We start from the raw sequence: 18019 nt of genomic DNA, 5'->3' as shown, positions 1-18019 counted from the left end.
CATTTTCTTAATTTTGAGTCCAAAAAAATAGGAGGCATCTTACACACAGGGGCATGTTATACATGGAAAAATGCGATAAGCCCAAAATGAATGCTTTGTTGTGTGGCTTCCAGGTCACTTGTAACTCCATGCTTCTACTCAGGTAACACTCTATGCCCCTGAACTTTCCAAATGGCTGGTAGCACACCCAGGGGGTGCTGGAGGTGTAAATGACTACCAGATTTTGAAAAGCTGGTATCACTGCATCAAGTTAATCAGTTTTGTTGAACTAATAAAACTAAATAGTTTTGAATGGATTTTGATAAACGTGCAGTTAATTGTGGTGAATTTGTGTGTGTGTGGTTATCTTCCTTTGTGGGTTGTGCTATTCTAAATAATGTTTTCGGTATGGTAGGGTAGGGGGCACTAGGAATCTAATGATGGAACCAAGGGGTGGTGACCAAAAAAAGGTGTGAAAATCGCTGTTCTAGACCCTCTTTCTGGCTTACGTTCAAAGAGGGCCTTCTCGGTGGTGGTGCCCGCCCTGTGGAACACCTTCCCATCAGATGTCAAGGAAATAAACAACTTTCTGGCTTTTAGAAGACATCTGGAGGCAGCCCTGTACAGGGAAGTTTTTAATGTTTGATTCTATTTTTTAAATTCCATTGTGAGCCACCCAGAGTGGCTGGGAAACTCAGCCGGATGGGTGGGCTATAAATAATAAATTGTTTTTGTTGTTTTTGTTTTTGTTGTTTTTGTTGTTGTTACATCCTCCATCCCCCTAACACAATTTCCTCTATTCTGCCTCACCAGCTCATCGTTTGCCCTTGTTTTTACTGAGAGAGTGAATCCCTCTGTTTTGCACCATTTTAAACTGAATGGACAGCTCCTCCGTACTTGTCCCTTCCTTCCCAGACAGAAAGCTAGATGTCAGGAGAAAGTAAGACTGGAAGTCTTCCTCCTGTTTTTTACATCAATTAAACATTCAACCATGTGATCTGACATATCACCACCATGTCAGTGAGAACGGGACTTTTGTTTCCAGCCTTCCCTCTCCTAACACCAGGCTTTGACACTTTCCCATATTCCCTGCTGGCCGGTGGGGTCACTAGGTTGAGCTCTGGCTCCTATCATAGTGACGAGGGTAGGAGAAAACACAGAAAGAGAGGTGGGTGGGGTGGGGTGGAGACCATCATTCCTGTGCAGCTACTTTATTTTGTTGGGTACAATCATAACTTCAAAACAGTTTCATCTCCACCCCACCCTTCCAAAGTAGACAATGAGATACATTTAAAATTCTGCTAGCTAGTATACACTTTGTTGTTGTTCAGTCGTTCAGTCGTGTCCGACTCTTCATGACCCCATGGACCAGAGCATGCCAGGCACTCCTGTCTTCCACTGCCTCCCGCAGTTTGGCCAGACTCATGTTGGTAGCCTCGACAACACCGTCCAACCATCTCATCTTTTGTCGTCCCCTTCTCCTTGTGCCCTCAATCTTTCCCAACATCAGGGTCTTTTCCAGGGAGTCTTCTCTTCTCATGAGGTGCCCAAAGTATTGGAGCCTCAGCTTCAGGATCTGTCCTTCCAGTGAGTACGCAGGGCTGATTTCCTTCAGAATGGATAGGTCTGATCTTCTTGCAGTCCATGGGCCTCTCAAGACTCTCCCCCAGCACCATAATCCAAAAGCATCAATTCTTCAGCGATCAGCCTTCTTTATGGTCCAGCTCTCACTTCCATACATCACTACTGGGAAAACCATAGCTTTAACTATACGGACCTTTGTCGGCAAGGTGATGTCTCTGCTTTTTAAGATGCTGTCTAGATTTGTCATTGCTTTCCTCCCAAGAAGCAGGCGTCTTTTAATTTCGTGACTGCTGTCACCATCTGCAGTGATCATGGAGATGGTGACAGCAGTCACGAAATTAAAAAGTATAAACTACCAAGCAATTTAAGCTAGCAAATTTGTTGTTGTTGTTGTTGTTGTTGTTCAGTCGTTCAGTCGTGTCTGACTCTTTGTGACCCCATGGACCAGAGCATGCCAGGCACCCCTATCCTCCACTGCCTCCCGCAGTTTGGCCAAACTCATGCCAGTTGCTTTGAGAACACTGTCCAACCATCTCATCCTCTGTCGTCCCCTTCTCCTTGTGCCCTCCATCTTTCCCAACATCAGGGTCTTTTCCAGGGAGTCTTCTCTTCTCATGAGGTGGCCAAAGTACTGGAGCCTCAACTTCAGGATCTGTCCTTCTAGTGAGCAGTCAGGGCTGATTTCTTTGAGAATGGATAGGTTTGATCTTCTTGCAGTCCATGGGACTCTCAAGAGTCTCCTCCAGCTAGCAAATTAAACAAACAAAAAACCCTGACAGTAAGTTATTATGTATTTTCAGTATCAAGGGAAGTTTGGAAGTGTGGTATATATAATTCTCTTGTGGTTAGCACCTTTCAGATGACAAAGTAGGAAAGGTTACCCTCAGCATCTTGTGTTTCTCATGAATCCAGCATACAAAGGCATGTGTTTGAACTCCTTCGTAACTCGGTTGTATCTTCGTTTCGTAGCTTGGGTCATGCTTCGTATGTGTCTTCTGTCTGCAACTTATTCTCCAAGGTAATCATACAAGACTAAGAGCTGGCTTACTTCCTCAGTGCATCATTAAGTTTGCATTTGCAAGCTCTCTCTGTTTGGGACCCCTTCTGGATGACAACATAAGTGAAATTTATACGACTCTTTTAATCCATATTTGTTTGATGTTGTTAGTGATGCAGGGATGCAAGTAGCTGAGTGACATATTTATGAGGCTTTGTGCAATTGTACGTTCTCGTGGCAAAGCCCTTTTGCTTTATGTGTGACCACCCACCAGCTTAGCATAAAATCAACACAGACTTCTGGCTGCATTCAGAAGGAGAAAAGCCAGCTTTTTGCGTGGTGTTTTGGAGTCAGAAGCAGCTGTCCTTGGAAATGGACAGCTCTGTAGCAGGATGCGTAGATGGCATGTTGAAAATGCACTGTGCTTCATCAGTATTTGCATGAGAAATAATATACACTTACTGGTGGCAGTTTCACACGTCATTTTTAAAATTGCCCTTTTTTAAAAAAAGCATAGAAAATATCATGACATAATATAAAAACTTGGATCCATCTTTAATTTTCTGTATCGGTAATAAGGGGGAGGAAAGATAAGATGTTAATAAATTTACAAGAAGCTTGGTCAAGTGGCTGAGGAAAGCAGTATCGAATAACTTAGTTAAGTAACCTGAGAGGAGGGCAAGCGGAAGCCTAAGAAATTGGCAGGATTGAAAGTCTACAACAGGCATTATGATTAATTTTGATTTGTTATGATTTATTTAATGGAAGTAGTGAATGTTGATTTGTTACTAATAGAATGAATGGATATGCATGATCTGTCTTGGTTATATTTTAATTAAGATTTATTTGGTGTATTTTGTTATGTGTGATATTTACTTTTAGGTTTAGGGTTTTTGTGTGTGTTGTTTGTTTTTTGTGTTTTGTTTTTAATGTATGGATGTTATAATTTTCAATAAAGAATTTAATAATAATAATAATAATAATAATAATAAGAGTAAGAGTAAGAATAAAAAGAAAATATCATGACATTATCTCTATAAACAGAAAAAAGTTTATTCAATACGGCGGTGGTTTTCAGCCAGTGTGCTGTGGCACTCTGGGGTGCCTTGAATCATGGCCACGGGTACTGCGGGCGACAGTGCCTTCCATCCCTCTTTCCTTTCCTCTCTCCCTCTGATGCCATTTCGTGTCTGCCTCCCAAAGGCTTGCATTGCTGTTTGTTGCAGCAGTTCTGGCTACAAGCTCCCTAGGTGAATGGTGCCTCTGGGGCTGGCCAGGGGGCGTTTCCCAAGCCCCTGTGGGGGAATGTGTGAGGAGGCACCTCTATTTGGGGCGGGGGGCAGCTCAGAGACCAGGGGCGGCAGCTGTGGCTGCCCAGAGGACTCCCAAGAAGAGGGGAGAGGAGAGGAGTCTGAGAGAACCCTCCACAAGGGAGGAGTGAGGGGCTGCCAGGTCTACAGGCAAGGGGGGTGTAACTGGGTTCCTGAGCCCCCCAGGGGTGCCACAGAAAGAATCTAGTTGGTCAGTGGAGCCGTTGACTCAAAAAGGTTGAAAACCTCTGCAATACAAGGTAACTAGAATGACAGACAACAAATTGAACCCATCTTCATTATTACTACTTCCAATGCTGTTCTAGAGCAATACTTGTGCCATTGATTTTTCCATTTCTGCTACTGAACTCACAGTACAACGATTCCCCTACACCAGGGATGTCCAACCGATCGATCGCGATCTACTGGTAGATCCCCGGGAGGTTTTGGTAGATCACAGTCAATCGCTGGGTCCCTTTCCTTAGCGTTTTAAAAATAGAATCCGGCCTCGCCCTGCCCTCCATTGTCGATCTGCAGAACGGAAGACGGACTTTACTCAGTGAGGCTGTTTGTTTCCCCAGTGATCTGTTGGTGAGTGGCTGCTCCCCTTCCCCCCCCCAAAAAAACCCCTTAAAAATGGTCAAAACAAAATAAAAAAAAATTCTTTCCAGTAGCACCTTAGAGACCAACTAAGTTTGTTCTTGGTATGAGCTTTTGTGTGCATGCACACTTCTTCAGTGCTGGAGGAGACTCTTGAGAGTCCCATGGACTGCAAGAAGATCAAACCTATCCATTCTCAAAGAAATCAGCCCTGAATGCTCACTAGAAGGACAGATCCTGAAGCCGAGGCTCCAATGCTTTGGCCACCTCACAAGAAGAGAAGACTCTGATTTTATCCCAGTAGTGATGTATGGAAGTGAGAGCTGGACCATAAAGAAAGCTGCTCGCCGAAGAACTGATGCTTTTGAATTATGGTGCAGGAGACTCTTGAGAGTCTCATGGACTGCAAGAAGACCAAACCTATCTATTCTTAAGGAAATCAACCCTGAGTGCTCACTGGAAGGACTGATCCTGAAGCCGAGGCTCCAGTACTTTGGCCACCTCATGAGAAGAGAAGACTCCCTGGAAAAGACCCTGATGTTGGGAAAGATGGAGGGCACAAGGAGAAGGGGACGACAGAGGATGAGATGGTCGGACAGTGTTCTCGAAGCGACTAGCATGAGTTTGGCCAAACTGCGAGAGGCAGTGGAAGACAGGAGTGCCTGGCGTGCTCTGGTCCATGGGGTCACGAAGAGTCGGACACGACTGAACGACTCAACAACAACAACACACTTCTTCAGATCCTTAAAAATGGTGCTTTCCTCCTTCTTCTCCCTTAAAAATGGGGCTTTCCTCCTCCCTAGGAAAAGCTGAACAACTTTGACCTGAATTCCCCCAATATGGGGGTAGATTGCTGCCAATTTTTAATTCTGTAAGTAGTTTGCAGTCTCTTGGGAGCTGGCCACCCCTGCCCTACGCTATCAGCCCTTCTGGAAGTCCAGCTCCATTTGCCGCCTCCTCTCCCTGAATTTTTTTGCAGTCAAGTGGCCACTGTAAGAACTTTATAACTGGTGCCTGAATATTGACATGGGACCCCCTATTACAAATAACATTTCAGTAACTAAGGGAGTTAAACAAGTTGCTTTTAGTCTCTTTCGATAGATAGATAGATAGAAACACCCTGTGGCTTTCTACCCTTTCCATTTACCTCTAATTGATTACAGCAAAACTAAGGTAGGAATATTTGGGAAGAGACCACAAAAGACATAACTGGCCCAAATGGCTTCAATATAGATCAGGTCAAATATTTATAATATCTAATGGTCCTGTTTAATGAGTGCTTATCTTGGCAAGGATAAGCCATGTATGCTTCCAGTCTTCAGCAATGTTCAAAATGCTACATCCATTGACTTTGAAACACATAAGATGGTATCAAAGATCATTTTATGTATTTTGTCCCTTTACCATTATATTCACCTCCAATTACTATTTTTCTAATACATCTGCGGCTGCAACCCTATCCCTACTTGCTTTAGATTAAGGCCCTTTGATATCCGTGGTATGTACTTTTGAGTTAGCATATATAAGCTTGCCCTGTAGGTCTCTCCAGTATAATTTCATTGTGGGAAAATGTCAAATCCAAAGGTGTTGGTGAAAGGGATCTGCCATCTTGTAATGTTCCCGACATTATAACACCAGTTCTTAATAATTAATAATTATATAGCTTCGCAGCTGACAAAACCTTACCCAAGACAAGATGTCTGGTGATAAACCTTTCCCATACATGTCCCCAGTTGTCAGATCTGTGTGGCTTTCCATTTCACTGTTTAATTTTGCCTTCTTTATTCAGAAGCAGAACGGAAGGTCTCACCACCTTTCTGCTAGTGGTGACACTTGATGCCGGGAGGTTAGTTATGGAAGAGACTACTACCCTTTGATGCCTTCTGCCCCGTCCCTGTGCCTTCCCATACAATACTAAAAACATCACTTTGCCAGGGCTGTGTGTGTGTGTGTGTGTGTGTGTGGTGTGGGTGCATTCCCCATTGCCCCAATCATGCATATTTCATTTTTCTGACCTGGGGTAGGTGGCAGTCAGAAGAATATCAGTGGTGGAAGGGTTAGTCTGTATAATCACTTATTGAGGAAGCAGATAGTTCCAGTTGGAGCACCATATTTTGTCCTCACCTGACGGACTTGCCGAGCTCTTCCTCCTGCAGTAGTGTTTATCCTGTTGGTCCCTTTGGCTTAGAATCTTTGTGGTCCCTCAAGTTGACTAGTTTCAAAAGAATGGCACATTCTTTGCCCTTCAGTGAGGAGGGAAGGGGTGCGTTGTGAAACCCCATCCAGATGGCCTGGACCATAGTTTCAATTGCAGTGCTGCTGATTCTCAACTGTATTCTCAACTGTTAGGAGTGGTAGACTTGTAATCTGGGGAACCGGGTTCGCGTCCCCGCTCCTCCACATGCAGCTGCTGGGTGACCTTGGGCTAGTCACACGTCTCTGAAGTCTCTCAGCCCCACTCACCTCACAGAGTGTTTGTTGTGGGGGAGGAAGGGAAAGGAGAATGTTAGCCGGTTTGAGACTCCTTCGGGTAGTGAAAAGCGGGATATCAAATCCAAACTACTACTCCTCCTCCTCCTCCTCCTCCTCCTCCTCCTCCTCCTCCTCCTCCTCCTCCTCCTCTCTTCTTCTTCTTCTTCTTCTTCTTCTTCTTCTTCTTCTTCTTCTTCTTCTTCTTCTTCTATTCCTAGGTCTAAGAACAGAAAATGGTCTGCCAACTCTTCATGTGTGAGACATAATTGGTACCCTCAGATTTCTGATTTACTAACCACCTGTGACATTTTCCTTGTGAACTGAGGGAGAAGCACAGCCATAATATTCCTAATCAACTTCAGAAATTGAAACGTTAGCTGGAGGCACCATGCCTGGGAAGCTTTAACTCCCCCCCCCCCGCCCCCGGTCTTTTTTGAAAGTTAGCCTTTCTTTTTTTGCAGAACAAAGCTCCGAAAGAATAAACGGACCCTCATATAATTTAGCTATCTGGGAAGTAGCGCAGAGGTTTGGGGTGGGGGTTACAAGAGCCCAACATGAAAGAAGAAGCAATCGGGGGACCCAAATGAGGTCCCTGCAGACTTGAGGTGGGCAGGTGTCCCCATCTTCAAAAAGGGGAGAAAAGACTCGGGTATCTACTGCTTGTATTCTTATATGCAAGTGGGAAAAGATCACGGGGAAGCAAATACCACAGTCTTATCCATTAGTCTATTCCAGTGGTTATCAACCAGTGTGCAATGGCACCCTGGGGTGCCTTGAAGGATGGTCAGGGGTGTCGTGGGCAACACTGGCTTCTGTCCCTCTTTCCTTCCCTCATTCCTCTGATGCCCTCTCGTGTCTCTGCCTCCCGAAGGCTTGCACAGCTGTTTGTTGCAGCAGCCCTGGCTACTAGCTCTGCAGGCGAATGGTGCCTCTGGGGCTGGCCAGGGGGTGTTTCCCAGGCCCCTGTGGGGCAGTGTGAGGAGGTACCTCTCTTAGGCATAGGGGGCAGCTCAGAAAACAAGCAGGGGGACGTATTAGGCAAGGCTGAGCCAGCGCCAACAAGAATTGATCAGGAAGAGCAAACAGTCCCTCCTGCATCTTGAGGGGTTATTTACTGAAATCTTTCACAATCGCCATAGGAGCTACTGGCGAAAACACTGGCACCCATGCACTGAGTGTATTGAGCGCTAGAGAGATTGTTTTATCAGTTGGGTGCTAATTGGTGGTCATATTGTGAGGGAGCAACAGTTGAAAACTGTTGGGGTCCTCTTGTACATACCAGTAGATGACAGAATTGTGTTATCAGTTTCATATCCTCCAACATTTCTCGGATGAAAATAGGGATGTCCTAAGGAAAAGCGGGGCATTCTGGGATAAAATCAGAAACTGGGACAGCTTCTGTAAATCTGGGGCTGTCCCTTGAAAACAGGGACACTTGGAGGGGCTACAGTTTATCTTAACCCAACAAGAGACCAGATTGGCATGTGGACTTTGTTGAAATCTTCAGCCTTAAGCTTTAGAAGCTCCAACTCTACCTTAACCAATTACCTTCACATTCCTGGAAATGCAAAGTATCTATCTACTTAGCTGTGCCTCTGTTCCCAATTTGGCTGTTACTGTATTGTGTATCTTCTGGATATACTAGCATCAGTGAAATCTCACAATGTAGAGTCTTGTCTTCTTTTCTTTCTTCATGGTGTCTAAGGATCTCCATTTTTTTGAATTTTTCTTTTGTTTCCTGCCATATAAGTACTAATGGAAAGCTCACTTGAAGACTTGTTTTATATACTGAGCCTGCAATGAAAGCCGAAACCAGACCGATTAAGGATTTGTTTTGCGTGTTGAGTTGCAGCTGTGGTCAACAGGCGTTGATGAGTTTCAGAAAAGACACATTGAAATCTCATCCTCCAACTTACAACATTTTAGGGCTAAAAGGTCAAGCATTAAAAGCAAAGATACCTTCTAAGTTCCCCGTAGGTTAAACATCCACAGAGACTCGGGGATGTAAATTATTACATCAAAAGGTAGGCTGTGCTGCTACTTACATCGGAAACAGCTGCTGACTCTATATACAGACCCTCAGACCTATGAAAAAGAAAATGGCTTTTGTAGGTACTAATTCATATAGTTTTTAAATAGTTGTGAAGACTGCTTTATGTTTTGAAAAAATACAGCTTTTTAGTTGTTTAGCTGTTGCCCTTCAGTTTCCACACGGAGTCCTCAGCAGTTCCTCCTCCTCCTCCTCCTTCCCAGCAGCACTTGCAGAAAACCCTTCTTCCACATCAAGCCCCACCAACACCACCGCTCACCCCAGCAACCTCTGTTTCTCAAACCCGTTGCCAAAGGCTGCTTACATCAGGCCCAATGGCAATCCTAACCCAAAAGCCACTAGGCAGAGGGTCTTGTGTGTTGCCAGTGGCTTAATGTTATCAAGCTTTTCGTTTCGTTGCAAACCCGTCCCAAGCGAGCCATTGCCTGGCTGGCCCCATGAGAAAGCCAGCCAGTATCATTTTCAGCCATTGCTAAATTCATGAATTTATGGGTTTGCTCAAATTATAACCCTTCACTGAATGTAGAGATTATTGGGGGGGGGTCTTCCCCATCCCGAACCCATAACAATATATAGCACTGAATACTTGATTTATGCTATCTAAAAAAATGGGATCCCAGAAAGGATTAATTAGATTTACCATCTTATTAGTTTTCAAATGTCTTGAAAATTTTGCAGTTAGTCTTTTTTTTAAAAGATGCCCAAATTTTGCAGTTAGTTTTTTAAAAACAAACAAATGCCCAGAGTCACTGAAAAGCAACAAGTACCTAAATGATTACTTGCTATTTTCTTTTCCTTAGAAAGAGCTCCTAACTCTTTGCAACAGCTGCATCCTCGTCTCTAACTCCTCTTGTCCTCATTTTATGCTGCTCACAGTGTCTTTCCTTGGCAATACACGGACTGAGCAGTAATGCAGGATTTGAAGCCCGGAATCCAGCATTTTGCTGATGGCTGAGGTCAGGGTGAACCCATTGAATTTGGTTTCACAAGGGCACAGGCTAATTATCTGATTACAGCAACAGACCTCCTTTGGCACAGACGCTGACAATAAGGATGCACTCCAGCGGGACGTCTGTTTGCATCTCGCCAGAGGACCCTTTTCTATCAACAAGAGGAGCTCTGTGTGTTTAACAGCAAATGTACGTGCCTTGCGGATGGAACGGTTTGATTGGCGATACCCAAATATGTCATGAAGTCATTGCCGCTGACAAAAGAATCACAGACTCTCTAATGAGAATCCAGAGGTAGCTCATACAGACTCTTGCTGTTTAGTAATTGGACATCTGAAAGGGTTAGCAAAGGCTGGCTTTATGTGTATTTAATTCCATCTCTCTCTCTCTCTTTTTTTTTTTTTTAAAAAAAAGTTGATTATGCTATTCTGAAAATGCTGGGACAGATATGCCTTGATTGATCATTTTATGACATGTGCTCGACAGTAGGGTCTTCACTCTCTCTAGTGCATATGTTTCCCTGCTCTGAGAAACCTGGGAACTTGTATCAGCTAAATCTCGAGGGGAATCCACATCATGGGAGGATATCAATAGCAGCCAACTACAACAGAATTGTCATGTAACACGTCAGATTGTCAAGTTGTCTGTGTTGTGCCTACTTTGTCACCGCTGACTTTACTTGCCATCACAAACAGAGCTGTTTTACTGAGGGTCAGGAATTTAAAGAGTCCATATATAGAGAGAGAGTGTGTGTGTGTGAGAGAGAATGAAAGCAATACGTAAGTGAAATACAGGGAAAGGGCGTAATGAAAACTGTAGGATTTCCTCTTTTCTCTAAAGTTACATTTCTGTGAATCACTGAGGAATTTGCTCCCTGTTTGCAGAAGTGCCAGATAGAAAGTGTAGTGGACAATATCTCTGCCCTCCCCACCGGGGTCAGCTCCAAGCTGAGGAGCAGTGTCCTCTACCCTCTGTCAATAGACTCTTGGGGGCTCATCCACACTTGCCTTTTGCCATGCGCTTTCCCTGTCCATGTCCGAGCACTTTCCCCAGGCATAGGTACCAACTCTATGGGGCTGAGGACACCTCTCTCACACACACTCCAATGTATGTGAGGATGGGGCTGAGCACCCCCAATCTTGAGGGGCGAGGCCATGGCAGCGAAGTCTTCATCAGAACTCCCTAAATTGGCAGAGGGCCTTGCCGGGACTCCCTGTGGTGGAGTCTTGCCCTGCTGGGCTTCACAACCTCCTCCCAATGTGCGTGATGTCACGTGTGTGTGTGTGTGTCACATGTGCAATTTCACATGCACGTCACACACACACAACGTTGGGTGGAACTTGGTGCGCAACTGCGCATGTCCCCAGGAAAACCTGATCTTTACTGCTGAATCGGAGTAAACGGCAAGTTGTGCTTTCTACGGATTGCTGTTTGCTCCAATTCGACAGTAAAGAGTGGGTTTTCACATGGAAAAGACTGGGGGGGGGAGTGAAAGCACTGGGATGCAGAGCTGGCAAACCCAGATCTGTGTGAATAAATGCAGAGCAAAGCTAAGTGTGGAGGAGCCCTTGGAGGTGACCGCGTTCCAATAAGTGCTGAGAGGCCCGTTTAATTTGCTGCAATGCTTCAGATGCCAGGCCCAGGGGCATTGTGGGAAATTTAAAAGCTGGCTCGACATAGCAGACCGGTGCAGTTTGCAGTGGTGGGCCAGGAGGGGGGGAAATGAAGAGGGACCCAGCAATGAGCCTGACATTTGCCCAAGGCTGCCAGTTTCTGGCACCAGCCCGTCAGGAGCCATTGTGCTGCTGAGTGTCTATTTATCAGGCACACTTATATTTCTGGCCAACTTGCCATCTCTCCTCCTTGAAAGGAGTATTGATATAAACATTGCTAGGACTGTCCCTAGCTGAAGCCAAAGATCACAGATGATCACATGAAACATTTAAGCCCTGTTTATTTCATAGAATCGCAGAATTAGGGAGTTGGAAAGGGCAGCCAACAAGAATTATGGTGAATGCTGATATGTGGCATAATGAGAGTGCCCCTTTAAAAAAAAAGAAAGAAACAAGTGAGGCTGAATAATTAAGTCCGTGAATCTGGCAACTGCATAGTTGATGCATTGTAGACTTCAGTGGAAATCTCTCCCCCCCCCCCCCCGGTATTTCAGCTGAGAGCTTTAATGTTAAAGTATTCTTCGGAGAAGGGACGAGAAACTTGGGCTCCTGTGGGAATTCATAGGAAATTAACAAACTCTATGTGCATAGATTCACTGTGTAAGTCCTATTATTTTGGGTAGAGGTGGCAAAAAGAATGGAATTTTAGTTTGTATTCAGTTTAAAATGTAGCCTTTGGGAGATAACATTCCAAATGCATTTTAATCCACACTGGTAACTGAAGCAGATTGTCTTTGGTACAAGGGAAATGAAAGAAAAGAAAGGAAGTTATTATCCATTGTTGCTTTTGAACATTATCTTTTTTTGTACACAGAAAGTGTAAAATACAGGTATCGGAAGGGAGGCCAGTTGGTGGTATGGGGTTCCTTTGTTGTGCTGTTGTAGCGTGAGGGGAATAGTGTTTGTATGAGGTACGTTTTCTTTACATTGCACTGTAGTCGAAGCGAAATTTCAAGTATGATTGATACTTGGCCAATAAAAATTATTCTTATAAGTGGAAGAAATCATGCTGATAAGTTTTCCTTGCAACCAATTTTTAACAGTGAGCTTGTTTTCAAGGCAGCTGTTGTCCCTCAATCTGTTTGCAACTCCAGTTCCAATATGTACTGTCACTTGCGCCTTTTTCAAATATCCAGACCAAAGCTCCAGGGCATATCAGCATTCAACCAGATTGTAAAATATGTGCAAGGTTAAATTAAAAGCAAGTGTTTAAGTGGATTAGGGACACCCATTCCAATCTTGGGATCTTTATCCATAAACTGAGTGGCGCAGACAGGGCCTCTGAAAGACCAAAAAAAAGAGATTTATCTATACTTGGCTGGACTTGCCGGTTTGTTTTTATTATACCATTTCCTGGCCAAGTTTCTCAATGCAGAGAAGAAATGATTATGAAAATGTCTTACCCTAGGGCACTTAGGAGCACGCAAAGCTCCCCAGGACTTGTCATTGCTGGTCGAGTTCATATCCCTGAAGAAATCCCAGAGTTCACACATAGTGGGAGAACACGGCTATACCATAGGGATGCTTTTACTGGTTCACAGAAACTCATTGCCTCACCTTTTCTGCCTCATGTAGTGTCTTGTAAACAGTGGCTGATGTATGAGTCTTTATATTATGGCTGCGTATCCTGATTCTTTGTCCTGCCAGTTCAACTTGGTGTTCGCCCAAATGAAGGAGGTCACACTTAACATGAAATATAAAGGTCAGTTTCTAAACTATAGTGTGGTGTTTTTAACCCCAGAACACAGCCATGTTGACTTATGCCAAAGAACCATATGTCTCAGATGCAGGAAGCAGCTTTTGTTGTTGTTGTTCAGTCGTTCAGTCGTTTCCAACTCTTCGTGACCCCATGGACCAGAGCACGCCAGGCACGCCTATCCTTCATTGCCTCTCGTAGTTTGGCCAAACTCATGTTAGTAGCTTCGAGAACACTGTCCAACCATCTCATCCTCTGTCGTCCCCTTCTCCTTGTGCCCTCCATCTTTCCCAACATCAGGGTCTTTTCTAGGGAGTCTTCTCTTCTCATGAGGTGGCCAAAGTCTTGGAGCCTCAACTTCAGGATCTGTCCTTCTAGTGAGCACTCAGGGCTGATTTCTTTGAGAATGGATAGGTTTGATCTTCTTGCAGTCCATGGGACTCTCAAGAGTCTCCTCCAGCACCATAATTCAAAAGCATCAATTCTTCGGCGATCAGCCTTCTTGATGGTCCAGCTCTCACTTCCGTACATTACTACTGGGAAAACCATAGCTTTAACTATACGGACCTTTGTCGGCAAGGTGATGTCTTTGCTTTTTAAGATGCTGTCTAGGTTTGTCATTGCTTTTCTCCCAAGAAGCAGCTTATCTGAACTAATACTCTGGCCGCTTATTGATATATTTTTTTTCTGTGCTAAACCTACAAGCAAAGTTAACAACTCAGCCTAGATACGGTTGTGAGCTATGAGAGGAAGATGTGTCAAGTATAGAAAAAAAAGAATGTGAAAAACACTGGACAGAATTGGTGGTTATACAAAGTCATACAGCATGTGGAGCAGAAACTGGGTTTCATCTTTAGCCTGACAAGCAATGATATTGCAACGCTACTTAACAATAACTCAGCTGTTATGGTGGCAAGAATGTGATAAGTTCATTGACCTCAGGGCAAGGATGCTGGACTACAGCTCCCAAGCCAACATAGTCAGTGGTTAGCGAGGATGGGAGTTGTAGTCCAACAACATCTGGAGGGCACTGGGAGGGGGAGAATCCTGCTCTACTTGAAGAATCCCTCCCCTTAAAGTGTGTAACCCCCTTCCCCACCCCTATGAGAAATTTGGGTCGTCATACAGGTGAAACTCAAAAAATTAGAATATTGTGGAAAGGTTCATTTCTTTCAGTAATTCAACTTAAAAGGTGAAACTAATATATGAGATAGACCCATGACATGCAAAGTGAGATATGTCAAGCCTTTATTTGTTATTATTGTGATGATTATGGCGTACAGCTGATGAGAACCCCAAATTAACAATTTCAACTTTGGCGTTTTCATTAGCTGTACACCGCAATCATCACAATTATAACAAGGAAAGGCTTGACATATCTTGCCTTGCATGTCATGAGTCTATCTCATATATTAAACTCCAGTAGCTAATGAAAACAATTGCTTACATAAATGGACTTTTCCACAATATGCTAATTTTTCGAGTTTCACCTGTATAAATGCTTTTATTTTCTCCCTAAATTTCTACTGTCTCCCCCACCCAAAGTAATCTCCAAAAGTTTCCTTTAAGCAGAAATTTGGTGGTAGCGGTTTGAGGATTAGTAAAGAGCCACAAAAAGTTATACCAGTCTTAAGAGAGTCCTGTCAAGTTTATGCAAAATTCCTGCAGATGTTTTGCCTTAGTAAGATTCGTCAAATTCAACACAAATTTCAGTTTAGGTGAAATTCAGCGGCATCACAAAGGTTCTGCTGATCTTGGAAATGACAGAAATCACTGTTAAGAGTGTCACATGAGTTTGTACATGGGTGTGTGACTTTTTTTTAATGAACACACCTGAGCCCTCATGGTGTGCTGTTACAGACAATTTAAGTTTGGGTACTTCAATGAAAGTGACTTAGTTGGTCATACTGATGTAAAAAAAAACCACCCTATACCCATTTCGATCAAGGTTCTCTGGCTTATCTGTTTTGCAGATCAGGCTTTATGTATTGGTTTTGAGCTGAGCACTCAAGGTTATATAAATTTTGGAAGAGAAGGCTGCCCAGTGGTTCCCCCAATGCCTGTCGGAGGGCTGGAAATGGAATCCAGACTTGCTGGTTTTCAAACCCTCGTTTTAAATACAGCCTCTCCTCTGTGTCACCCTGAACATTATCTGAAGAAGTGTGCATGCACATGATAGCTCATACCAAGAACAAACTTAGTTGGTCTCTAAGGTGCTACTGGAAGGATTTTTTTTTTGTTTTATTTTGTATTATCTGGACAGTCAAATGTAATTAATGCCACATTTTACTCTGGAAGAGGGCGTTTTATTGGGACCGTGACAGAATGCAGACCAATATGTTTGGGCTCCAAGTTGCAAGTTTCTATTTACTCTGGGTCGTATCACTAGCAGCGCTGAGCACCGCTGCGAGTGCGTTCAGTCTTGCAGGTTTAAAATGTGAGTTAAGATAAACTCCGCAGCACGCATGTCAGACTGTACATTCCTCAGTGTTTCTTTCAAGCATGATTTTTCACGTTCCTATTAGATACAGCGAAGTCACCAGAATGCAACTTTTATGCATTGCTTTTTGTGTAAGGTGCATCTCTTCCGCAACATGGTAAATCTTAGGTCAGCCTTCACCAGCTAGAGCTGCAACTCCCATCAGCCCTGCAAGACACCAGGTTGGGTGAAGACTGTCTTAGATAACCTTCTGTTGGCATTGAAGCCTTTGTCGTCTTCCTATTTCAAGCTAAGTGTGTTAAAAATAATACAGTGGCACCTTGGTTCTCAAACTTAATCAATTCCGGAACTCCATTCCAAAACCAAAGCGTTCCAAAACCAAGGCATGCTTTCCCATAGAAAGTAATGCAAAACCGATTAATCCGTTCCAGACTTTTAAAAGCAACCCCAGAAACAGCAACTTAACGTGAATTTTACTATCTAACGAGACCATTGATTCATAAAATGAAAGCAATAAACAATGTACTGCAGTCACACAATCAATCAATCGGTAGGTGAACTGGGTTCCACACAGTCACAAAAACAAAAGCGCAAAATAGACAGATCTCATCGTAACACTCAAAACAGAAGTGTGGCACTCAAATCGGAAGCATAACACTCAAAATGGAGCACGTTTGGCTTCCGAAAACAGTTCGCAAACCGGAACACTTACTTCCGGGTTTGCAGTGTTTGGGTTCCAAGTTGTTTGAGCACCAAGGCCTTTGAGAACCAAGGTACCACTGTACCTCATCGTAGGACCCCTGACCAGGAAGCGATCACCACTAAGCCACCACTCCTTTTGAGAAACATTTCCCCCTCCTTTCTTTGCAGCCACAGCACCATCACTTTGTTGCCCAGTTCAGATGGAGCTCCCTCAGCCGAATTCATTTGCTCTCTCTCTCTCTCTCCCCTCCTTCATTGCTAACATGCTTTATGGCCCTCTTGAGACAGTGTGTGTGAGAGAGGGGGGAAAGAAACTGGCGGGAACTAACCACAGAGATGGATCCAGCAGTCAGGAGGTGCTCAATTTGAACTGCACATCTTTCTCTTTTGTCAGATTGTTGGCTGTGACCACCAGCTGGGAAGCACTGTCAAGGAAGACAACTGTGGGGTCTGCAATGGAGATGGTTCCACCTGCCGGCTTGTCCGAGGCCAATATAAATCTCAGCTCTTGGCAAATAAACGTAAGATGTTGATTTGACTTTTTGCCTCAACAGGAATATGAACGCCCTCCAAAACAATGATGCGTAAAGGGACCGATCGCTTCTAAGGGTTTTAATTATAACCCAAACATTTTTAAAAAACATTTCCTTTAACTGTACTCACCCCATGCTGGGAAATCAGGCAGAATTAATCTCCAGTCAACAAAAGGCTTGGCGTTTGGATTCTGAAGGCACGCAGACAGAAGATAGGTTTACCAGATGTTTCAGAGGACATGGCAGCTTTCTCCTGACGCATCAGAGGGAAACTCCACAGGTGTGTCTGCTCTGGTGTTGCCGTGATGGGGAAAGCTGCACCTGCTAAATGGCTTTCCACTCGCTCGCCTGCAGCATAGCCGCTACAAATGGTATACAAGCCCCATTGGGGTTGGAATCAGGCCACAATTATGGCGCACACAGAAACTCTGCAATATTTTGTGCCCCAAAAAACATGTGGCAACATTCGTAAGCCCTCGGAGCAAAAACGGACTTGGGGGAAGCTATGACATTCTAGAAAGATTTACTCGTTAAATGTTGCAGATGGGGCCAAACAGCTGCTTAATGTCAGCCTGATGGCCCCTTCTCCATTGCAGCGCACTTTTGGTTGGGAGCTTTCCAGTGGAAAGGGTGTGCGTTAAGCATCTCCCCTTGCTACTAAGTGCCCCTCCATGAGCACCATGCAATAAAAAGGGGCAATAATTACATGTGGTTGTGTTGTAATGTGTAGCTTGGTACAAATCATCCTGCTGTTAACAGTAAAGCTTAGCTTTTCCTCAACTCTGGCCAAAATTGAACATCCATTTTACAGAATGCATGGTTTACATGTGTGTGTGTATTCTGAATTTAGAAAGAAAAACTGGCACATGAACTAAACATCTAGAATAGCATGTAATTTCTTACAAGGGTGTGTGGAACCATTTCTGCTGGATATCTACCCCACCTATTTATGTTTGGTTTCTGTGGGGAGCGTGGAAAGGCGTTTGTTTACAGAATCATCCTTACCGTCTCAAAGAATAGCCCGATGGCTAGA

The 18019-nt window shown here is 44.1% G+C and overlaps 1 protein-coding gene across 1 annotated transcript in view; it reads left to right on the top strand.

Moving 5' to 3' along the window:
• Positions 1-18019, top strand: part of ADAMTSL1 (ADAMTS like 1) — a 447514-nt gene that overhangs the window by 284708 nt on the left and 144787 nt on the right. Inside the window, exon 6 of the mRNA XM_033173001.1 lies at positions 16848-16974. Coding sequence (XP_033028892.1) covers positions 16848-16974 — 127 coding nt within the window. The remainder of the gene's footprint in view (positions 1-16847; positions 16975-18019) is intronic.

This window comes from Lacerta agilis, chromosome 16, assembly GCF_009819535.1.
Source record: "Lacerta agilis isolate rLacAgi1 chromosome 16, rLacAgi1.pri, whole genome shotgun sequence".
NCBI classification, from domain to species: Eukaryota; Metazoa; Chordata; class Lepidosauria; order Squamata; family Lacertidae; genus Lacerta; species Lacerta agilis.
Note: the sequence above shows the minus strand (reverse complement) of the source record. Positions and strands in the feature narration are given on the sequence as shown.